Here is a 24860-nt window from a genome sequence, read left to right as displayed (position 1 = left end):
CCCAGCCCAGGATAAATGGTGTCAAATGGATTTATTGTGCTCATGTGTGCGTGACATGTTAGTCCATTTGAAGCAGCTGAAGTTGTAAAGGAACCAGTATGGGAACTCTGCAGATTTTTTGTTGCCTATCAACATTACATAGGCCAGACGTCTCATCACATCTGGATTATTGGGCACCACAGCTTGTTTGAGGGTTGGCTCTAAAGGGGTGAAATATGACGTAATTTTTATCAGAAATGTTGCACTTTCTCTGGGTTTTTGGGCAAATTACACGCAAACAAAGCAAAAATGCGGTGGAAAGTGGACATGTGTTGCAGTTTATTTATGACCCAGTGTCGCTGACCTAAAGGTCTCCCCTAAAAATTGGTCTGCCTTGCCTTCGCTGTGCATGCGTTATTAGCCGCAGTTTACGGATAATCATCTTGTTTCTGCTTCAAACTTCACTCCAGTTATCATCTATCTCAGCGACAGATATCTGAAGCTTTTGTACAACAATCATTTCCACATAAATTCAGCATTATTTAATCATAAAAGATGGCGGAAGCGATCAGAGCACCGCTGCTACACGAGCTGCTGCACGAGCTGCTACACGAGCTGCTACCTGATGCATTCACTGCGCATCGGTCATTTCAGAGTGTCACAGAGTATCACCGCATTTCTGCTTAAAACGGCCTTGTTTCTGCATGAACTGACTTTAGAATGATTTAAGAGGTTTTACTTTATCTGATGGTTAATAATCACATTAATCCATTTGATTGCTTTGGGTGAAAAGACTCTGTCTCAGACGAGCGGCTGAGCTCCAAAATGATGCATGCGCAGTGGAGGCAGGGCGGACCAGTTTTTAGGGGCAGACCGTTCGGTCTGCAACACCAGAGCTCAAATGTGTCGAAGTGGTTTTGCAGGCGAGAGAACGCAGCTACTCTAGCTAGGTGTGAAGGCTAACACTTACCGACATGACCTCTCCCATTTGCGTCATCTTCTCTTCTCTACTGTGAACTGAAAAAAAAAAACCCTGCACTTTTTACAACTGATTCAGTGATTGCAACTGAAAACGAAACAGTACACCATTTTTCCATTAGAAGTAACACTGTGGGGAGAGACTAATCCCCGGGTGGAGTGTGTGAGTGTCAGCACAAACAATTCAGAGGATGGGGGTTTCAGCGGAAACCATTTTAAACTTGCACGTCTTAAACCGGCACCTCCACTAGGTGACGGTGAGTATGCATTCAAGTTTAGCGAGCTGGGTTGAATGGTTTGTGCTGAAACTCCCACACTCCACCTGGGGATTCTGTGTCGTATTCATGCCGGCTGTCTCGGGATGTGGTCAAATCCTGCAGTATTATACAGGGGTTCAAACGAAACTGCACTGTCCTATTGTAACTCGCTGTTTTTTTTTTTTTTTATTGTCTCAGCAAGTCCTCTCCGGACCACTTACAAATGGTCCAGAATGCAGCTGCAAGGCTTCTTAAGGGGTCATCAAAGAGGTCACATGTAACTCCGATTCTTTTCACTTTGCACTGGCTCCTTGTCCATTTTAGACTTCAATTTCAAATTTTTGTCCTGACATTTAGAGCGCTGCACGGCCACCTTATATTACCGAGCTACTAAATCCGTATGTGCCAAGCAGGCATCTGAGGTCTTTGGATCTGGGCCTGTTGGTTCTGACTTGGACAAGATTGAAGACCAGGGGAGACTGTGCTTTCGAGGTGGTGACTCCTAAAATGTGGAATACATTGCCTTTGGGCCTACGTTATGTGGACTCAATTGAAATGTTAAACTGAAGCTCAAGACGCATTTGTATAGGCTGGCTTTTACCTAGTTTTATCTGTTTTATGTTTCTACTGTTTTTAATTTCTTTGTTCTTATGTGAAGCACTTTGTGATTTTTAGCTTGAGAGGTGTTATATAAATAAATTTTTACTTACTTACTAGATCATACACATCACTCTGAACCCATTGAAAAGCTGACAGCGATGCAAGCAAATTTTGCTAACTAAATATGGTTCTTTGTATACCCATAGAATGAGAAACAAATATTCTCTTTGAATATTCTTTTTCTTTTGCAGTATGTATGACATAAAAGTGTGAACCTGAGCATTTCTATCAGAACTGAAATATTTCAATGACATGGCTGTGCTTTGTATCTCATTTTTCTTGTGACATACATGACTTTAATTGTTTTTTCTTTTTTTGTCTTTTAAGGGATGTGAAGCCTGATAACATGTTGCTAGACAAAGCAGGCCACTTAAAACTGGCAGACTTTGGAACTTGCATGAAAATGAACAAGGTATAATAGCCAGTGTTCTTTAATGTATACTAGTGTATTGTCCGTAGGGCTCTAGATTGGAGAAACTGTGCACAGTGCAAATAAAGTCTAAGACATATTCAGTGGCAGTTTTACCATCAGAGAGCCTCATCCACAACTACCACAAAAGACTCCAAGCTGTCATTGATGTTAAAGGGGGCAATAAACCGTATTAAGAATAGGGGTATATAAACTTTTGATCAGTGTCATTTGGGTCGTTTCTGTTGTCATTATGATTTAAAAATAGTAAACAGTTGTTAGACAATAAATGGCTTCACCCAACCACTAACCATAAGTGTGGAAAAAAAAAAGTTTTTTTTTTAATCATTCCTGTTCTCTGAAAAATGGCCAAAAAAATCAAAAATTCTGCCAGGGTATGTAAGTGTTTGAGCACAACTATAGATATTCTCTAAATATCAACATTCTGCATGTGATGGATTAATGAAAAAGTTATTGAAATAGTGAGTTTCTTTCTTTCTTTCTTATTATTTTTTTATGTTTGCCACTCTCCTTTAGGATGGTATGGTACGATGTGACACAGCAGTGGGAACTCCAGACTACATTTCACCTGAGGTACTAAAATCCCAAGGAGGGGATGGATATTATGGCAGAGAGTGTGACTGGTGGTCAGTAGGGGTGTTCCTGTATGAAATGCTTGTTGGTGAGTTGAAGATGTTTTTGGCAGAAATGTCAACAAGTTAAGATTGTTTTTTTTAATTGTTATTTCTGTTAATGTCACATTATTAGGGGCTTCATCATTGTTCATATCAAAATCAAGGAATATTTTTATCATTCTAAAATTCTAAAGAGTTTTAGATTCTGTACTTTTTGTGATGTTTCTGTCTTCAGTGTATGAAAGTTTGTTCATTACATTTGCTGTGGATGTAGCAATAACCCATTACTTTGGCTTGTCTTGTTTGCAGGTGATACTCCGTTCTATGCAGACTCACTGGTGGGGACGTACAGCAAAATTATGAACCACAAGAATGCCCTCACTTTCCCTGACGACAGCGACATCTCCAACGATGCCAAGAATCTCATCTGTGCTTTCCTGACTGACAGGTTAAATACTGAGACCAAGTATTAGTAAATAAAGAGGGTCCTTATGCTCACCTTACATAGGCAGACTCGCAACTAGTTCTGGGCACTGAAATCTGGTTCCAGTACAGCACCAGTTCCTACATATACTATCGATATTTAAAACTGAATCAGAACGTAGGTTTTGATGCTTCATTTTGGTCCCGTCTGAGTGCCTGAGCTGTTCTTACATCATCAATTTTTAGCCCGGTTAAGACGGACTTAAAACATTTTCCCCCTTTCTGTGATTTGTTTGGGCAGGTGTGAAAGAAAGTGTGTGAAAATGCAAACAAAGCCAACAGACCAAATAATCAAAGCAGATGAGAGTTCCCCTACACTATTAGAGGCCTGCCAGACTGCCAGGCCAAGAAGAACCCCGGCTAGGCCAGAATTTATTTATTTTTTTTAATTTGTATTTGACACCAATGAAAGGGTGAAGTTAAACTTTCAACTTTTGATGCTGTAGCTCCTCTAAAAAAGAGAGCTTTAAATCAGAAGTGCCTGACTCCGTGGTATAACTCACAAACTCGTAGCTTAAAGCAGATAACCCGTAAGTTGGAGAGGAAATGGCGTCTCACTAATTTAGAAGATCTTCACTTAGCCTGGAAAAAGAGTCTGTTGCTCTATAAAAAAGCCCTCCGTAAAGCTAGGACATATTTCTACTCATCACTAATTGAAGAAAATAAGAACAACCCCAGGTTTCTTTTCAGCACTGTAGCCAGGCTGACAAAGAGTCAGAGCTCTATTGAGCTGAGTATTCCATTAACTTTAACTAGTAATGACTTCATGACTTTCTTTGCTAACAAAATTTTAACTATTAGAGAAAAAATTACTCATAACCATCCCAAAGACGTATCGTTATCTTTGGCTGCTTTCAGTGATGCCTGTATTTGGTTAGACTCTTTCTCTCCGATTGTTCTGTCTGAGTTATTTTCATTAGTTACTTCATCCAAACCATCAACATGTTTATTAGACCCCATTCCTACCAGGCTGCTCAAGGAAGCCCTACCATTATTTAATGCTTCGATCTTAAATATGATCAATCTATCTTTGTTAGTTGGCTATGTACCACAGGCTTTTAAGGTGGCAGTAATTAAACCATTACTTAAAAAGCCATCACTTGACCCAGCTATCTTAGCTAATTATAGGCCAATCTCCAACCTTCCTTTTCTCTCAAAAATTCTTGAAAGGGTAGTTGTAAAACAGCTAACTGATCATCTGCAGAGGAATGGTCTATTTGAAGAGTCAGTCAGGTTTTAGAATTCATCATAGTACAGAAACAGCATTAGTGAAGGTTACAAATGATCTTCTTATGGCCTTGGACAGTGGACTCATCTCTGTGCTTGTTCTGTTAGACCTCAGTGCTGCTTTTGATACTGTTGACCATAAAATTTTATTACAGAGATTAGAGCATGCCATAGGTATTAAAGGCACTGCGCTGCGGTGGTTTGAATCATATTTGTCTAATAGATTACAATTTGTTCATGTAAATGGGGAATCTTCTTCACAGACTAAAGTTAATTATGGAGTTCCACAAGGTTCTGTGCTAGGACCAATTTTATTCACTTTATACATGCTTCCCTTAGGCAGTATTATTAGACGGTATTGCTTAAATTTTCATTGTTACGCAGATGATACCCAGCTTTATCTATCCATGAAGCCAGAGGACACACACCAATTAGCTAAACTGCAGGATTGTCTTACAGACATAAAGACATGGATGACCTCTAATTTCCTGCTTTTAAACTCAGATAAAACTGAAGTTATTGTACTTGGCCCCACAAATCTTAGAAACATGGTGTCTAACCAGATCCTTACTCTGGATGGCATTGCCCTGGCCCCTAGTAATACTGTGAGAAATCTTGGAGTCATTTTTGATCAGGATATGTCATTCAAAGCGCATATTAAACAAATATGTAGGACTGCTTTTTTGCATTTACGCAATATCTCTAAAATCAGAAAGGTCTTGTCTCAGAGTGATGCTGAAAAACTAATTCATGCATTTATTTCCTCTAGGCTGGACTATTGTAATTCATTATTATCAGGTTGTCCTAAAAGTTCCCTAAAAAGCCTTCAGTTAATTCAAAATGCTGCAGCTAGAGTACTGACGGGGACTAGAAGGAGAGAGCATATCTCACCCATATTGGCCTCTCTTCATTGGCTTCCTGTTAATTCTAGAATAGAATTTAAAATTCTTCTTCTTACTTATAAGGTTTTGGATAATCAGGTCCCATCTTATCTTAGGGACCTCGTAGTACCATATCACCCCAATAGAGCGCTTCGCTCTCAGACTGCAGGCTTACTTGTAGTTCCTAGGGTTTGTAAGAGTAGAATGGGAGGCAGAGCCTTCAGCTTTCAGGCTCCTCTCCTGTGGAACCAGCTCCCAATTCAGATCAGGGAGACAGACACCCTCTCTACTTTTAAGATTAGGCTTAAAACTTTCCTTTTTGCTAAAGCTTATAGTTAGGGCTGGATCAGGTGACCCTGAACCATCCCTTAGTTATGCTGCTATAGACGTAGACTGCTGGGGGGTTCCCATGATGCACTGTTTCTTTCTCTTTTTGCTCTGTATGCACCACTCTGCATTTAATCATTAGTGATCGATCTCTGCTCCCCTCCACAGCATGTCTTTTTCCTGGTTCTCTCCCTCAGCCCCAACCAGTCCCAGCAGAAGACTGCCCCTCCCTGAGCCTGGTTCTGCTGGAGGTTTCTTCCTGTTAAAAGGGAGTTTTTCCTTCCCACTGTAGCCAAGTGCTTGCTCACAGGGGGTCGTTTTGACCGTTGGGGTTTTACATAATTATTGTATGGCCTTGCCTTACAATATAAAGCGCCTTGGGGCAACTGTTTGTTGTGATTTGGCGCTATATAAAAAAATTGATTGAATTGATTGATTGAAGACAAAAGAGGTGCATATACACCCAGAGATTTGTCATATATATAGGTGAGCCCCGTTAACTCACATGAGTTGGGGTCCACAAAATCATACCGTGAGTTAATGAAGTTGCCAAAAAAAAAAACCCACCACTTAAAATCAGCTTACCTTGCCATATTACAATAGTTTCGACCATTTGAAGCATGATTCCTTCCTGAATGGTGATGATTTGTTCATCTGGAGTGGGTTCTGGATCTCTTTTCTTCCTCCTCGGGCGAGGAGGAAAAAAAATGTCAGCAATGAGGACTTCGTGAGTCCAGACGATTCCTGATCATTCAAAGTTTTTGGAGGTGACTCTTTAGATCCTTACGGCTGGTTCAGTTTGGGCCGAAATTTATATACGCCACACAAGCGCCTGCCTCGTGTGTGTGGCGTGTATAAATTCTGGCCCTATCTGAACCGGCAGTAAGGACCTAAAATGTCACATCCAAAAACTTTGAATCTTCAGGACTCTTCTGTCCAGAATCATCTGCACTGATGATCCCTCACAAAAACGGTCAAATCAAAATTGACTTTCATAAAGAAATTCACACAAACACTACATATGAACCACCTGTCAGTGTGGCGTACAGGCGTACATCAGTAAACTCTTTTCAGATGAGCGCAACTCTCCACAGCTTGTGAAAATCCACAAAAATGTAAAATGATAAAGTGACAACTTAGAACCATTGAAGGGTTTTTTTCAGCAGTCTATAATACAGTTTCACGTAAAAAGAAAAAAAAGTTTTTTAAGTTGCAGGCTAGGCCTTAACTGGTTTTAAAACGAAGGCTGATGAAGGGAAACAGTGCTCGTATGCCCCCCCCGCACACTTTAGAAATAATGCTGTGTAAAAATGAAACACTAACATTTTAATCCCATTTTGTGTAAATTTGTTGCATATTTATTTATATCTACCTGTATATTTAAGGTGTTAAAATATTGCATTTGCAGTGCACATTTGCAGTAGCAATGAAAAACACCAATTACTGTAGTCAATCTTTGTGGTGTCCTTTTTAATAAAGTATAGGCTCAGGCACCGTTTAGTCACTGTTTAAAGGTATTGGTTTAGCACTGGTATCGCAGAAAAACCAAACTATACCCAACTCTTTTTATCACACACGCATGTACTTTGCTTGTACGCAGAAGTAAATGTAACCAAACTAAACGTAAAGGAAGGAGCTTTCATGGTTCATGTTTGCTGGCGTGTCCTGACAGGATGGCGCAGGTCTCTTAATTTGCCAGAAAAAACTTGGACTTAAGTCTGCTTTCTCAAAGCAGACTGCCGTGAGCCTGGTGCACTCTGGCTTAAAGGGGAGGACAGATGATATTCTTCTGATTGATTCCTAACCCAAAAACCCACCCATGATTACTGAAGATGACAAATCCAACCCCTTGGCAACCAGCACTCAACTTGACACTGAGATTGCATCACGTTTAAATAGCAAAAAGGAGTCTGACGTGCCATGAATGAACTTGTGCTGTGCGCGGTAGATTAAGTTGGGGCTCATAGTGTTAAGAGTCTGTTTGTAAGGATTCTTGATTTAAATTTGCTTCCACAATGAATGTTTAAAGACGTGCTGACAAATGCTCATCCTGATACTCAAATTGTGTCGCCCCCCCGACCCCAACAGGGATGTTCGACTTGGTCGGAATGGTGTCGATGAGATCAAGAGGCATCCTTTCTTCAAGAATGATCAGTGGACATGGGACAACATCAGAGAGAGTAAAGAACATTTTTGCTATTAACCTGTTTTGCCCCACTGGCAACAAAGTGTATCACTGTCATTTTCTGCTCACAATAAAAAAAATCTCAAAGATACTAATACAACTTTTTCCACTTATAAAAAAAAATCTGGGCATAAATGGGTTAAGATAGCTTACATATATTTTACTGACTTTCCTTAAGTCTGGTTCACACGACAGGATTTTAAAATTATCTTTAGGTTTCCAAAACCTGAGAGACCACACACGTGAAGATAAAAAAAATCATAGATCTAACAGTTTTGGTCGTACAGTGTGTGGTGTTCAGCAGGAAAACAACACCACACATGAACAGATTTCACACACGAACAGATTTCACACATGAACATTCACAGCTCAGACAGGAAATCTCTGAAAATCTCTCGAGATTAAACGTGACTTCAGAGTAAACAAACGGAGATATTTTGTGGACTATTTAAAACGGGGGAAAAACAATACAAAAAGAAAAAGAAAAGGCGTTCTTTAAAGGAGTGGAGACATCATGACCACCGGACTTTCTGGTAAGTCAGAACAGCTGTTTTGATTTTATTTTCCGCTCCATACGTCCATCACCTCACTTTCTGAGTGGCTGCACGTCACATTCAGCAGACACAACACGCTGCAATATCGGGCCAAAAACACCCAACATGTTGAATATCCCTGTTTTGCGATTGGAGCCCTCCTGACATCCTTCCGAGCAGATCAGAGTGCTCTTAACACACCACACACAGCAGGAATATCTGATGAGATTATCTTTAGCATCATCCCGATGGTTGGGGCGTCCTTAAGATTGTCGGAAGGGGAAGATCGGATCCGATATCGGCCTAATTATCCTGCCGTGTGAACCAGGCTTTACTGACTCTTTGTCCTGATGCAACCACAGTAAAGTTGAGCAAAGCAGCCTTTCATTCAGTGTCCTTTCTAAGACTAAACAATGGGTAAGCAGCCCATATGAAATGTTAATGTGCCAGACCTGATGTCAGAGGAGTGACTGATTTAAAATCCAGCGCTAAATCCCAAGGCTGTGGCCAATTCTTTCGTGAGTTTATGTTTAATACTTCACTTGGCTGATGTCAGCTCTTGTTGTTGGCTACTACCGTTCACTGGCTGATCAGCTCTGCAACATGGCTGGTTTCTCTAATTTTAAAGAGGATTTCAAAAGACAGCTGTGATCCAAAAAACTGAATTGTTGCAGAGAAAAGGGAAACACTGGTTTCAGTGTCTCTTAATTACCCTGTCTGACATTCTATCTCAAAATGTAGTTACGACTTAGTAGAAATAAAAAAAAACAACATCATGAAAGCTAAAGAGAAACATCAAAGGATCAAATAAATGTAATTACTTGAATTACTTGGCTTTTGGTCAAAAAATGTTGCTGTTTTATTTAATGTAAAATGTCTATGCTGTAAAATTAAAAAACAAACCTTCAGTGTATTGAGCTGATGGGAAAAAGTCTCCTTAAACCTTAAATGTCTCAAAATTAGAGCAAATAAAACCATATCTTTCTGCCTGTCTGTTTTGTAAGTGTAGTTCAAATTGTTTTTATTTAGTTGATCTGATTCATTAATAGGTCAAGGTGTAGTTCTTGGCTACAAGGATTGTAGGGGTACTGGAAAATTTAATGAAGGATTGAAGAATATTGTGATAAGTTAAAAGAAATACATCTTTTTGTTTTGTTTTGTTTTTTTTACTTGTGTAAGCAAATTTAAAACATCAAATATTGAATATATAAATTTATGTGTTCACACTTATTCTCTCTCTCTGTACTAAAAGTCCCACTGGTCATTTTTTGTTTCATGGGGGCTTCTGTGATTAAAATTGTCTGAGCAGAACCTCAGTCCTGCCTTGAAAAGATTTACGAGGTGGTATGTTATGAATTACTGCGGCCCTGATTTTATTGCATCATCACAAACCTTCCGTCTTACTGTGACATTTTAGCGGCTGCTCCAGTAGTTCCTGAACTGAGCAGTGACATCGACACCAGTAACTTTGATGACATTGAGGAGGATCGTGGAGAGGAGGAGACTTTCCCCATACCAAAGGCCTTTGTGGGCAACCAGCTCCCCTTTGTAGGCTTCACATACTACAGCAGTCAGCAGTAAGTTCATCAGACTCCACTGCAGCACGTTGTGCTCATTGTACATGTGAAATTGTCACATTTCAAATGAAGTTCTTCATCTAAAAAAACAACTAGATAATAAGAAATAAACACGACTGACTAAAATAAAACACAACACATAAGACCACCACGATGCATGCGAACTGTACATTGATTTTTTAAATGCAAGAAATACATTTTTCATTGTAGATACTGTTCAAATAATTAAGAATCCTGTTAATTCTTCTGCCATTTATAAATTTTATGGCCAGGACACTCTTGAAAAAAGTGATTCTAATCTCAGTGAATCTTTTAATCTTGGTTAAATAAAATGTAGAAGTTTGTTTTTACAGTAAAATGAAGATATGAACTGAAAATCACAACAAAATGCTTGTTGTGTTTTCAGCCTTTTGCGCAGCTCCCCCACGACCAACAAAAGTGACAAACGTAGCAGCTCCACAAAGGAAGAAAAGAGCCATGTAAGTACATGGCTATTTATTATTATTATTATTATTATTGCATTATTTGGCTACTGGGATTTGTATCTTCAGGATGGTAAGGTCTTTTTTATGTTTGTATTTAGCTGGAGAGCCTGCAGAAAAGAATCTACCAGTTGGAGGAGCAGCTCCACAGCGAGATGCAGCTGAAGGATGAATTGGAGCAGAAATGCAGGTATTTCATGGCTCATACAATATATGAACAGACAACGCTCAAGAAATGGTTCAAACGGGTGAGTCGCCATTTGCAGATACTGCATGTGATGATATGTAGCAGTATGGCAGCTGAATGAGAGCTGGTAAGCTGCACTGTAAAGAGAAAATGAAACAAGTAATCAATGTTTCATGTTCAACATGCCAGGCTGTTATGCTTATAATCTGTACTCATTTGGTTTGTGGGGATCTGGGCATTTTAAACATTTTAAAGGTCCTTTGTATGATATTATACAGGGTTTAAGCAGTTATTAATTTTTTTTTTCATTTGATTAGCATTGTTTGTAGTCTTTTGTAAGAGTACCTGAAGTGGAAGACTAAAGTTTAAAAAAAGTAGAGGGTTAATAGTACATTATGATGATGAGTGTCCAGAGGTGTGCGTCCAAATGGAACATCTTGAATAACTGGTGTTGTTAGGCAGCTCCTGTTTGTGTTCTCACAAACTTAGAACCAAACAGATCTACTGTGTCTTAATCAGGTCTGGAAGCAGACGCAGGTGCTGCCACCTTCACATAACCACCCCGGTGAATTTTATTGGGTTCAGGCTATGAAAGTGATTACATTTTTAGTATCATGGATACAATAGCAGTACCAGTGATGTATCATAACTGGATGTGGTCCAGAGTATATTCACTCTGGAGGAAAATTCTTCTCTGGTGGCTTCTGCTGAATTCTCACAAGTTTATACCTCATGTCAACACTGTCAGTATGGAGCCACTTGTCAGGGTTCTCTGAACTTATTTGATGAGCATGCAGTCAAGAGGTATGCTGCCTTTTTGAAAAGTGGACCCTGATGTTTGGATAGGTGGAGGTGTATTTACTGTAGGTTTATTGCGCTTAGTTACATTATGTGGGTGTGTGCCTCTTTTTGTTTTCTGTGGGTTTATTTTGTTGTTGTAGATTAACACCTTTGTGGGCGGTCGTCTTTTCAGCACTCTGGGCTACACTGACAATGAACATTATATGGAGATCTCATTGTTTTGATGAATATCAACTGTAAATGGTTAAAATCAAGAGGGGATAGGGGACCTTTATACTTAAATCTGCCACTGTAGTTATCAGTCGCTTAAGTATACAGTGGTCCCTCGTTTATTGCGGGAGTTACGTTCTAAAAATAACCCGCGATAAGCGAAATTCGCGAAGTAGTGCTATTTTTTGATGCGGTCAACATCCGCATCAGAACAGCAAGCGTAGTCTCTGGACCTGTTGCCAGATTTGGCGCAGTTCCGCACAGCAGAGTGTGGTGTGAGTGGCCCGCTGCTGCGTTTACTGAGCCCGCAGAAAGCGCATTGGAGGCAGTGAGACCAATCGCGGTGATGCCGACCAGTGCCGAACTGGCCCACCTGATAAGGACGCAGAACACAATGCGCCGTTAAAATAAAAAAAAAAGGATGCAAAATTGCTCTAAAAAATTACAAAAAACATTAAAAAAAATTAAATTAACATAAATAATTTAGTATTTTATAAAGTTATATTTAATTCTATTTATGCTTTGTTTTAATAACCACATTATTTAATGACATTAATATGGACTGTTTTGAATTTAAAAATAACTGCAATATATTGAGTGGCTACAAATAAAATTTAAAGCTCATATGGAACTGAGCTGTTCTTGGGGGAAAACATTAACAAAACTTTTAAGCACTTTCTTTCACCTTTGTAATCATTAAGTTACTTTTGCATAACTAATTATGTTGTATACATTGGTATTTTCAGTACACTGGGACCCTACTTGATCACTCATGTAATAGTAAAAATTCAGTTACAGTTAGACCTGTTACGGGAACTATTTTGCTGGACAATATGTTGTCTCAGAAATAATTCCAGTAAATGATAATTTCAAGACTGCTTTATGCAACTGATAATCTAAGTAGTACACCCTTTCGAAGAATAATGTTTTTATTCTTAAGTCGGAAATTTTGAAAAAAAAAAATTTTTTTTAAATATTCCACATAAAATGGACTCTGATTCTTAACAAAAATTGGACTTAAAGGGACTTTAAACATTTAAAATACCTGCTCAGTCATGTTGATGCACGCTAATTCTTCTTGAAGTCAAAATGCTCCCAGTCATGGAGCTGTGTGTGTCTCCTCCAAACATTCTGGTTGAAATTATGCGGTAGTCAAGAAAAAACAAAACAAAAAAATTATTAAACACCAGACAATTTTAAATAGTTGACTTATTACTAGAAGAAATGTTAAACCTCTTTAAATAATTCTTCCCACAGGTCCTCAAACACCAAGATTGACAAGATCATGAAAGAACTCGATGAAGAGGTAAATATTGATGCCTGATAACCAACAGAAGAAGGCAGAGATCACACTTGTCTGTTTGACCATGAACATGATGATTCAAAGCATAAAGTACGGATTTTAACCGCTTGTGCATAAAAGGTGTTTGGATAAGGGAAGCGTTAATTCAGTGTTAAGGCAAATCTGAATCTGATTTTAAATCTTGTTTCTTTTTTCCCTCCTTCGAAGTATTTCAAGAACGAGTACTGTGACACTAGAGTTCTGTGCACATCTTCATGACACTCAGAATTCTGATTTTAATCTGTCTTTCACAAATCCATGTTTCTAAAGCCCCGTTTACACATAGACGGTAAACTCTCCCGGAAGCGTCCCGGCAGAGATTTTGCCCCCTCCGGGCCGTTTTAAGGATCACACGCCGTAGTTAACGCCGGCGCATGGGGGCGTGGTTTGGTTCCGGCTTCACCGGGAATCGTCGAAAAAATTATTCAACATGTCGAATAATTCCGGGAGTGCTCCTGGAGAAGTGGCCTGACGACGGAGACAACGCGAACAATGGCGTTTGATACTTTTTAATCGCCGTGTCATCCCGCCCGTTTCTGTAGTGCTGCAGTTTACACCACCGTAATTGTCGGCCGGCGTTGTATCCCTAACCAACGGCGTGTAAAACGACGATAGAGCCCACATTGGCGTCCTCAAAGGCGTTTTAACCAGCGACAGAGGCAGACAAAACGGCGGCGCTAGCGGACAGTACGCTGTTCTGAACGCCACCTCCCGGTTAAGGGCGTTCCAAACGGCCGATAGGCGGCGGTCAGTATAAAAACGCTAGCGCGCTGCATGCAGGTCTCTCACTCGCGGCCAGCTCCAGATATTTTTACAGAGAAGCTCCAGTATACCTTCTAAAATAAAATTGGCAGCGGCAAGGACTTACCAAGAGGTCTGGTTCAGAAGCAGAGGGTAGCCCTGTGGTGGAGATGAGAAACACGTTGAGGAGGGAAAAAAGGAGAAAAAAGAAAAGACTGAGAGATGAGCTCCCTGTCACTCCCTCCCCCTGCACTGACAGCTGCTTCAGCCTATTATACTCTGGGGGCGGTGCCTATAAGCAAAAGTTCCTGGAGTAACGCAGGATTTGCCTGGATAAATCCAGCGGTACACAGGGCATTATCGGCGGCAGCAGAACACCGCCGTTCTCACGCGCGTCTTAACCTGCAATTGTAAAGGATAGAACTGAGTATTAACCCCCGTTGCCTGACGTGTGCCGGATGCTACGGCATCAAAACTAGTGGCGTTTTATCCGCGTATTTGCGGCTAGTACGGCGCTCAAAACGCCGGCGAAATGCTCCGCCCCTTTCCACCGTGAAAACAGCTGGAACTACCGCGAACTTCGGTCTACGTACTACCCGCGGACAAAACCGTCTATGTGTAACCTGGGCTTAACCCTTCCGCTTTCAGTTGGCAAAAGTAATTACTGTCTTAATTGCGCCATCAGAGTTGTGTACTCTGAATCTACAGTCTACTTTTTTATTTTATGGACAAACTAATAATGGGCTAAAGGGCACTTGGAGCCCTTGCCTTCTTCCAAACAACAAAGGAGGGTAGAAGAATGTCTAACCTCTGCCATCCTGTTATTGGTGAAGGCAATAATAATGTTGCCATTAATTATTAAACCCAACATGTTTTACTGGTCTCTCAATCAAATTGTTTACGATAAAGTAAATAAATTACTATCGCATGTTAGAAGTGGGATTAAGGATGAGTTGGTCCTTCCACATCATCTGTGTTCTTCTTGTCACAGGCAAACATGAGGAAGAGTGTTGAGGCTAGCATGTCTCTGCTGGAAAAGGACAAGATCATGTTGCAGCACAGATTCACAGAGTACCAAAGGAAAGCTGATCAGGAGGCAGAGAAGAGACGCAATTTGGAGAATGAGGGTAAAGATGACGAGCTGTTAGTGATGTAATTTTCAAACACTGCAATTTGTGCCATGAGAAGTAGAAATGTAATCCCTATTAGACCAAAGTTCTTGTTACATAGTTATGTTCTCATTGTCTCGCTATCATTTAATCTGACCAAATGGATTAACTTTTGTCCTGGCAAGACTTTCCAACTCATGCACTGCTAACAGCAGATCCTAGTTAACTGTTAAACCGTGCATACTTGTCTGACTCCATGTTGACTTTAAACAGAAGATGGCACAAAGAGGTTTGACCATAATAGACAGAATATGTTGTGTATGTTACTTGTAAAGACTGCAGTATAAAACACTATGGTTTATATATATATATATAGTAGTTCACTGTCTAATCCATTTTCTATTTGATTATTTGTAGTATCAACATTAAAGGAGCAGCTTGAGGATATGAGGAAGATCAGCCAGAACTCTCAGGCCTCAAATGACAAGATTGTCCAGCTGCAGAATCAGGTATGCGCATGCCATAGGTGTCAACCTGACTCCAGAATGGGCAAAGAGGGTGCAGGTTTCTTTGTAACCACCAACTCCAGCAGGTGATTTCATTGATGAACTCATCCTGTCTGCTGTTAATCAGTGAAGTCACCTGGTGGAGCTGGTGGTTACAAAGAAACCTGCACCCTCTTTGCCCTTTCTGGAGTCACATTGATACCTATGACATGCACGCACAAAAAGTTTGAATTTGATGTAGCTGCAACACAAATGTAGTTACAAGTCAAAAACTTTGTTGCATTATTACTTGGTACTAAAGTGTTCACCACAATTCACTGTCATTGGTGGAAAAATGCTAATAATAAGATAATGTGGGTTTTGTCATCTTGCTCATCTGACATAATTTTTCCCATGATGCAGCCAGAGGGCTTAACGTCATTATGAGCAGGGGGTCGGTCGGTTGATCGACCAACCAACCGACCGACATTTCACTTCTAAGTGATATTACGTCAGTTGTCACCAAACCTTGTGTGGATTATGCATAGGGACTTCAAGAAGCTTGTTGATTTTTAGGGTCAGAGGTCAAAGTAAGTGGAGCATACTTTGTAAAAATCAGAACAATAACTTATTTTTACTTCCTAACTTTAAGGTCAAAAGGTCAGTCACTGTAGCATACTTTCTAAAAATCTTGTGAGCACATTAACTTCTTTCTTAATTGCTTGATTGTCACCAAACCTGGTGTATGCGTTAGACATGGTGACCCCAAGAAGCCTGTTGATTTTAATCAGAAGACTAAAGGTGAAATTCACTGAACTGTACTTTGTAAAATGCTTCTCCAGAAAAATTTCACTTGTAAATGGTAAGCTTATCAATGTTTGCTCAAGGTGCCATGGGTTTGTGCAGACTATACAGATGGTTTGGGACCATGTTCCACACAGAAGATGTAGTGTGGTGGAGTCATAGACAGATTTGTCCCATCATCTAATCACATGCAGTCTAGAGTACTAAGAGTCGTATATACCAGGAAAGAAGCTATCATGCTAACTTGCCATGCCACTTACTTCAGATTTCTATAAATCTGCTCTAGGTTATAGTCGGTTGATAAACAGGAGTGGATATAATAAATGCATGCAATTAAATTAACATATGGGCATATCTGGCCAGCAACTCTTGATAGCTGGCTAACATGGAAGAAGATGCATGCAACATTTGCATCCCTGCACTCGACTCACCCCAAAATGTGACCCAGTTACACTGCACTTACCTCATTTTAAACAATAACTGGAAGTATGTGTTGTTTTGGTTTTCAACGATATGGTGTGCACCATAAACTGCAGTAAGAAAAAAAACAAGCTATCTGGTCATCTTGCTACAGTGCACGACAATTCACAGAGTAACAAAGCGGTGTCAGCACTGTTACTGGCAAGTGAAAGCCAAGACAGTAAACAGTCAGTAGAGGAGAACAGTTGAGTTGTGCTGCAATAATAATCAGCAGTATTTCTTGATAATGAGGTGAATGCTAACAGCTGACATTTCAGCTCTTCATTGGAGTCACCAGTGGCTATTAACACACTAAACAGTATAGTTGACATACATACAGCCAAACAATACATTTTGTTCTAATGCTGACAATCTGTGCTTTGATTGACAGTTGGGAGAGGCCAATGACCTGTTGCGGGCAGAGTCTGACACAGCAGCAAGACTGAGGAAGAGCCACACGGAGATGGCAAAGTCAATGAGCCAGTTGGAGAGCATTAACCGAGAACTGCAGGAGAGGACCCGTGCAGGAGAAAGCGAGAAATCCCAACTAGAGAAGGAGATCCTACTACTTCAGAGCACCCTGGACTCAGAGAGGAGAAGCTACAGCCAAGGATCTGAGGAAATCAGAGAACTCCAAGGTAAAGCTTCACTTGCATGTATTAAATATTTGTGTTGCTTATCGGTTTTTATATGCAATTCTGTACTTATCTGTAAACACAATAGGCTGTTGTGAGGCTGTTTTCAGATTCATCCTCTATAGAAGGGATTGGAAAATCTCTCTTGGATGAGAATGTGTGTCCCCACATGTGTGTGTGGACTTTTAGACTTGAGTCAATGAGATGCATTTTCTGATTAAACAGTTTAGTGTGCATACACTAAGGGACCTCCTAGGCTCTCCTTTTAGACCCCCACTGTGTTGCTGAACCTAACTGTGAAACAGCTGCATAATCCCAGACTAGGTAAAGTGATATTTGAAAATCTATTTTTGACCTCTTGGATAGGTTACAGGGCCTCGTGACTCTTAACTGGAAAATTGTAAAATAAGACCATCTGTAAGAGCACTAATGTCACTAACAGTACAGTGTAATAACATTTATCCTCATGGAATTTTGTAATAATTAGGGATGTCCCAATCCGATCACGTGATCGGAAATCGAGCCCGATCACGTGGTTTCAGACTTGATCCAAATCGGACGTTGCATCCCGATCAGGAATCCGATATAGATCTTACCTTCATTATTTTGATCAGCGCTATTTCAAGCTCATTATTGCAGATTAACGGGCCTTTCATGCGTCGGAGGCGTCAGAGGCGTCAAGAATCGGCGTAAAAAGCATTATTATCAATGAGACGTGTTGCTTTTTAGAGGCGTCAGCGTCGCATCAAAAGCTGAGCTAAAGCGACGCTTCTGACGGGAGCGCACATTACCACTTATCAGCAGGCTGACGCGGTCAAAGTTCAACCCAATCTTTTTTTTTATTGAACAAAAGAAAAAACATAACTTCAACTCAATCCAACTTTGGACGCTCTGAGCTGTGACGTAGCTTCGCGCTGTCCAGTAGAAACGACGCGTCGGGCTAAAACACGGAAGACTAGTGGCAGAAACCACTGATCTGTACAAAACAGATCGGTGCAGAATCCACTGATCTGTACACAACAGATCGGTGCAGAATCCACTGATCTGTACACAACAGATCGGTGCAGAAAGCACTGATCTGCTCATTTATAGAGCAGTTTTCTGAAGAAAAATCCTTGGAAATGTTTTTTGTTGTTGTTTGTTACCTCAAAATTTCTGATTACTGTTTTAAAAAAGTTTAGAACACTTGTGATTAAAATAGCTAAATCAGTAAATGGTTCTTTAGAAACTTTTCATCTGTAAATTAAAACCACCTGTTATTTCAGATTATATAATTTCTTGTTTAACATAAGGAAAATTGGACATTTATTTTTGACAAATAAAATAACATGGAAATTTGTACATTTTTTAAGTCTAGTAGATTATTACTTGATTGTTCAAGCTACCTCAAGGAGACGTGCACTGTTTAAGTGATAAATAATAAAATAACGTGATTAAAATGAAAATATTATATATTTAGCATTTGTTCATTGTTCATTCAGTTTTTTTAAGTATGAGATTGGGACTCTATCAGCAGATACTCAAAATCAGATGACTCGGAATCGGATCGGGGCCAAAAAACCTGATCGGGACATCCCTAGTAATAATTTGGATTTTGTATAAAAATGCTCCATGTGTCTTCATTTTTCCCTCACAGCAAGGATGGCAGGGCTGCAAGAGGACAGCAAAAACCTGAAGCTTGCCCTCTCCAAAGTGGAGGCAGAACGCAAACATGCCCAAGAGAGGAGTAATAGCCTGGAGAAGGTACTGGAAGAGAAGATGGTCATCATTCACAAAGTGCATTTTTGTGTCAGACAGTAATGACAAACTGTCAGCTGGCATCCATAAAATAGATCATGAAACAAAAGAGCCTATAAATAATGTCTGCTGATGAATCATTTGTCTGATGAGTTTGTTACATTAGTTCCCAGTGTGTTCTCCACCGTCTCTTTCTGAATCACGTGTTGTCTGAAGACTCTCATTTTATATAATTTCTAAAGGAATGAATGGAAATCAGTGGGTTTTCCTTATTTCACATTGTCGCCTTTCTGTCTCACAGGAGAAGAATAACTTGGAGATTGACCTGAACTACAAACTGAAGGCATTGTTGCAGCGGCTAGAGCAGGAGCAGACTGAACACAGAGTGACGCGAGCACAACTCACAGACAAATACGAGTCTATTGAAGAAGCCAAGTCAGCTGCCATGAATGGTATGCCAGTCCTGTGTCAGAGCATGCCCAATTGCACCATGTCGTTCAAATTGCCTTTTCTCTTTGATTTCTCTGTGTTTTACCTTTCTGGCATCCTACTTTGTTGTCTGGCTCTTGATTTACAAATGAGTGCCTTATTTCTGATGCTGTCACCCTCTTCGCTGCAGTCCCATTCACCTGTCTGTACACATGATTTCCCGTATCTTACACAGTGCTTGCTGTTAAGGGTTCCAGTTTTTGTTTTTTTTTTAAGGTTAATCCCATATAATTATCTACATTAGACTGAAAAAAATTTCTGTGTAACTTGATTTTTATCCGTTTTTAACCCTGTGAACCTCACAACTCACAAAGAAAAAAAAATCTCAAAAATTACACTGTATCACAGCCAGAAAATAGAAATAGAAATTTTTGGCAGAATTTCACATTTCTGATGGCACTTGAACTAACCATGCGTACCAAATGATTGTTACAAAAATAACCAAACTAATCCCATGTTGTGTTGAGAGAAAAACAAAGGGAACAAAGAAAAGGTATCATAAGACTCTTCTTCTGAATTTTCAGTTTTGTTGTCAGTAAAATAATGAATTTGCTCCTGTGCTGCCCTACACAGCCATTCAGCAGAAGATGTCAGAGGAGAACGGAGCGAGGATGCGAGCGGAGAGTCGAGTAGTCGAGGTTGAGAAGCAGTGTTCAATGCTTGAGTTTGACCTCAAGCAGTCTGTGCAGAAGATGGAGCAGCTGATGAAGCAAAAAGAAAGGCTTGAAGATGAGGTACATAGAATGACTTGCCTAAAGAATTCCACCATTCTTAAAGACACCTAAGACTCTTCAATGCATGTTTGGTTACTTCAGCTGTATTTAATAAAAAGCAAAAAAAAAATTCCTCCAGAACTTTTCAGCGTCTCATATCCCTGATATAAAACTCGTGTTCTTTCTCAAGGTGAAGAGTCTGCGGATACAGATTGAGCAGGAGTTGAGCAAGCGCATGTTGATCCAGAACGACATGAAGAGCCGGACACAGGAGGTTGATCGTCTTAGGTGTACAGAGAAGCAGCTCAAGCAGGAGATCAATGCAACGCTAGAGAGCAAACGCTCGCTGGAGTTCCAGCTGGCACAGCTGACAAAGTGAGAATCATTTCTCCGCTAAAACTGGAATGTCAGGCATAATCAAAAGTAACTGATGCGATGTGACATGAGGCCTCAACTCATATTAGCTGTTACCAGTGTGCAGGCAAGGTCAGAACTTTTTTTTTGTTACTTAGATTAAACTTTTGTATTATGTTTTCATTTGTGAATGTTCTTCTATTGCAGTAGTAAAAAAAACAAAACAAAAACAAACAACAAAAAAGCAATGTTTAATCTGGGAAATACGGTACCCAAAATGTCTGCTAACTCAATTAAAAACAGAAAAGACATGAAGTATGCAATTCTGAGTCAGACAATTAATTTTATTGTAGTTTTACCTTCTGCATTGATCAATAATTCTCTTGAGGAATTGAAGAATAAATTGCATGACAATAGGCGGATTTTCTCAAATAAGCGCTATTATTCCTGTTTAGAAGCTGACTGCTTAAGCTGTAATGCTTACACCATGGGATTAGGGTTTGCAATGATTCCAGATCAATCCTCCCCTTTGCTAATCCCTGGAGAACTCGGCTGTTAGCGCTGCTGCTTGTAGGGATCATTCCATAATGGGTCCTAGCACTGTTTACCTTCTAGAACAGGGCTTCTTTGAGAACATGCAGCTTGCAGGAGTAGCTTCTAGCTATTAATAACCAATAATGGTGATATAAAAATAAATAAATAAAAGGATTCATAAAAGTTGTCTGTCCAGATGCATGAATTTAATGAACAGTGAAGGTCCTGATTATTTTTGTTGATGTGCTGCCAGACAATACCGAGGCAACGAGGGACAAATGAGGGAACTTCAGGACCAGCTTGAGGCTGAACAGTATTTTTCTGTAAGTATGAAGTTGACCAAATCAGATTTATTTATTTATTTATTTATTTTTTGTTCTTGCTGGCACTGGCTGAACTATTCTGTCATCCCTCAGACACTTTATAAAACTCAGGTCAAGGAACTAAAAGAGGAGATTGAGGAAAGAAACCGGCAGCTGCAAGAAGCTCAGAAAAAGGTGCAGGAGTTGTGCAATGAAAGGTACGAGATAAATGCTGCTGGCTCATACTATAGCCACCCAAAATGCTTTGGCAAGCTTTCTGTAATGTTAACCGTGCAGGTTAGTCAGATAGGACTTTGTTTTATTGGTATATAAATCAAAAAATTCCTGAAAAGATAATGATTTATCTAGGATTATTGTTTATCTATTTTATATAAGGGCTTATGTGATAAGGTATGCGCTCATTCCACCGAGGCTTTAATAATCTAACCTATTAAAATGAATCTGTTCTGGGACACAGGGACTCACTGTCTGCCCAGCTGGATCTGACTGTGACCAAGGCCGAGTCAGAACAACTTGCACGGGCGCTTCAGGAGGAGCAATACTTTGAGCTCAGCCAGGAAAACAAGAAGGCAACGACTCGACATAAGCAGGACATCGTGGAGAAGGATGCTACCATTGCACGGGTGAGCGCAATTTTTACATTGAAGTCATAACTCATGGTGCTTTATTTGATATTTCTTTGTTTCAGGTGCGACAGCAAATTTGACAGGATTTATTTATTTTCTTTCATTTTTTTAGCTTGAGGAATCCAACAAAACTCTGACCAAAGATGTGGAGAACCTCAGCAAAGAGACAACTGTGTTAAATGAGAAGCTTCGTACTCAAGATGAAGGTACATTCTCTCCATTTATACTTAGTCACCTCACTTGTGGAAATTAAAGTACCTTGTTGTACAAACTATCTCTTTCCCAAACAGAATATGCAGCTCAGAAAGAAGAGATTGCAAATACAATAAAGGCCAACTATGAGAAGGTCCTCAACACAGAACGCACACTGAAGACTCAGGTAAAATGGCCCCTTTTAGTCAGACCTTGTTTACAAACCCCGGATGCTTGTAGATGATTTCCAAATGTCTGCTCCAACTTATCAGGCAGTAAACAAGCTGGCAGAGATCATGAACCGCAAGGACATGAAGCTGGACCAGAAGAAGAAGGGCAGTACTGCTGACCTACGTAAGAAGGAGAAGGAGAATCGCAAGCTTCAGCTGGAACTTAACCAGGAGAAGGAAAAATTCAACCACATGGCTATTAAATACCAGAAAGAGTTGAGCGAGATGCAGGCGGTGAGTGACAGAAACTTTCATTATTCTTCCATTTACAGGCTAAGTGCTGCTGATTTCTATAATGTATGTACACACGGTTGAAACCTTTGTTGGTCCCTTTACATTCATCTTTAGATGTATTTGTCCCCAAGGTAAAGTGCAGTTTCTGGAAGTCTCGCTCCTTCACATTTTCACTTAAAGCTGTACAGCTTTTCAAATTTCACAAAACTAACAAAATTTAGTTTCTTATGAAACCCAAGCATTAATATATCGCTTTATTTTTGTAACATGTTGCAAAATTACAGCTCATTTTAATGAAGAGAACATATTTACCTGATGGGTATTAAAATTGCATTCAAATTACTTCAGAGGCATTACCTGATTTCAAAAACAGCATTTTTAGGGTTAGACGTGTGTTTTTCTTGCTAAATTTTACAAAATATATGAGAAAGATATTAGATTTATGCAAAAACAAGCTGTTTCAGAGCATTTTCCGGCATCTCTGTTTATTTTGTTCGAGTGAGCAGCCAGCTGACGTCACGCTGCCTTTCTTTACTCCAGTTGGCTGTTGCCATGCGTTTCTGTGTGAGGGATGCTCCTCGCGGAGATCAGCGGAAGCCCCCGTGTAATCTATGATGTCACTACCAAATGTTGGTCATGGCATCTGATCACTTGAATTTCTCCCCGTCAGTCTTTCTTGGTTTTTTTTCTTTCTTTTATGCCAGCATGCCTTTCAGATCTGCTGGTGGGTTGAACATGTGGATTTTAAAGGCTTGACTGAAGTGGTGATTAGCAACTAAAGAAAATTACTAATTGCACATTATCTTAGTGTAAATATGGTTTAATTGGTTTGTACAAATTAAACGCTTGATTCTGTGTTGGTTAAAACTGCATTGGATTCCGCAGGGTTAGATGTGGCTTGTCCGTGGCAATGATCAAATAAAATATTGCACGTCATCATCTGCCTAGTTCAGGTTGTGCACGGAGTGCGTCAGGTAGGGCTGCAACAAACGATTATTTGGATCATCGATGAATCTGATGGGGTTTCGACACGCTTAATCGGATTAGCGGGGAATTTTTTTAAAATGTGCTAGGGAAACAATTTTTCTCTCCTTCCATCACTTTATTTAACAACAGAACATTATTTGAAAACTTAAAATACTTGAAAATCAACAAATCGTCAAATGTCCCTTGGCTGTTGAAATATAAAATAATAAAGAATAAAACAGTTTATAATAAAGAACAAAATAATTATTTTAAATGGCATTGCTTTATCAAAGTGCTGAGTTGCCATAAAACAACATTGAAACATATAAATGTTATATATGGTGAAAAAAGAGGTATTTTTGTTGCTGCAAATGAGCAGTTAGCATAACCAGTTAACCTTAAAATCTAAATCAAAAACTGTAGCCTGACTCATTATATGTGCAACATTCTCTGTACAACTTGTAAACTATGTGGTCATTTCACAGTGACACATGTGACTCATGTCTCTTTCTCTAAAAATGTATTGTTACATTATTAGTTAATATTACTATTATTATTGTTGCTATTATTATTAATATATAAATAAAAATAAATAAAATATTCAAATTTGTAATACATTTGACTCTTTTACAACAACAAACGCTGAGCCATTAATTATTATACAGAAAACAAATGCACAAACATGCTGAAATGCCAGCAGCTTAATGCTAAGTTTAACATTGAAAACGCCATAGACATGCTAATGCATTATCATCGGCGTTAGCATAAAATACATCTATCAACTGTTTCAGAAGACCATAACAGGTCAGTTTAATATAAAAAAGGTAAATATTCCTCATAGACATATGCTCTTTAGGGTCTTAGTGGGGAAAAATTAAGATAAAGCGAAATAAAACAAATGAAACCAACGAAGCAGCAGCTCGAAGCACTCCTTCATTGGTTCAAGATTCAAAGCAAAGCTTGGTTGATTATATGGAAGAAACGAAACATTTGCAGTAAAACAAAGTTATTTAGCAACTAATCAATGACTAAATTAGTTGACAACTATTTTAATAATCGATTTTAATCGATTAACT

The 24860-nt window shown here is 39.5% G+C and overlaps 1 protein-coding gene across 2 annotated transcripts in view; it reads left to right on the top strand.

Moving 5' to 3' along the window:
- The window catches only part of rock1 (Rho-associated, coiled-coil containing protein kinase 1), a 113609-nt gene that overhangs the window by 76983 nt on the left and 11766 nt on the right, over positions 1–24860 (top strand). For both annotated transcript variants that reach the window (XM_034183423.1, XM_034183422.1), the window contains exons 6-26: positions 2202–2286; positions 2821–2965; positions 3228–3366; positions 7925–8016; positions 9972–10131; positions 10538–10610; positions 10715–10803; positions 13069–13117; positions 14886–15021; positions 15421–15512; positions 17143–17389; positions 19023–19129; positions 19425–19575; positions 20186–20346; positions 20516–20700; positions 21467–21536; positions 21630–21733; positions 21994–22159; positions 22275–22368; positions 22453–22541; positions 22627–22818. In XM_034183423.1, coding sequence (XP_034039314.1) covers positions 2202–2286; positions 2821–2965; positions 3228–3366; positions 7925–8016; positions 9972–10131; positions 10538–10610; positions 10715–10803; positions 13069–13117; positions 14886–15021; positions 15421–15512; positions 17143–17389; positions 19023–19129; positions 19425–19575; positions 20186–20346; positions 20516–20700; positions 21467–21536; positions 21630–21733; positions 21994–22159; positions 22275–22368; positions 22453–22541; positions 22627–22818 — 2626 coding nt within the window. The remainder of the gene's footprint in view (positions 1–2201; positions 2287–2820; positions 2966–3227; positions 3367–7924; positions 8017–9971; positions 10132–10537; positions 10611–10714; positions 10804–13068; positions 13118–14885; positions 15022–15420; positions 15513–17142; positions 17390–19022; positions 19130–19424; positions 19576–20185; positions 20347–20515; positions 20701–21466; positions 21537–21629; positions 21734–21993; positions 22160–22274; positions 22369–22452; positions 22542–22626; positions 22819–24860) is intronic.

Source organism: Thalassophryne amazonica, chromosome 12, assembly GCF_902500255.1.
Source record: "Thalassophryne amazonica chromosome 12, fThaAma1.1, whole genome shotgun sequence".
NCBI classification, from domain to species: Eukaryota; Metazoa; Chordata; class Actinopteri; order Batrachoidiformes; family Batrachoididae; genus Thalassophryne; species Thalassophryne amazonica.
This window is presented reverse-complemented; position numbering and strand designations above follow the sequence as displayed.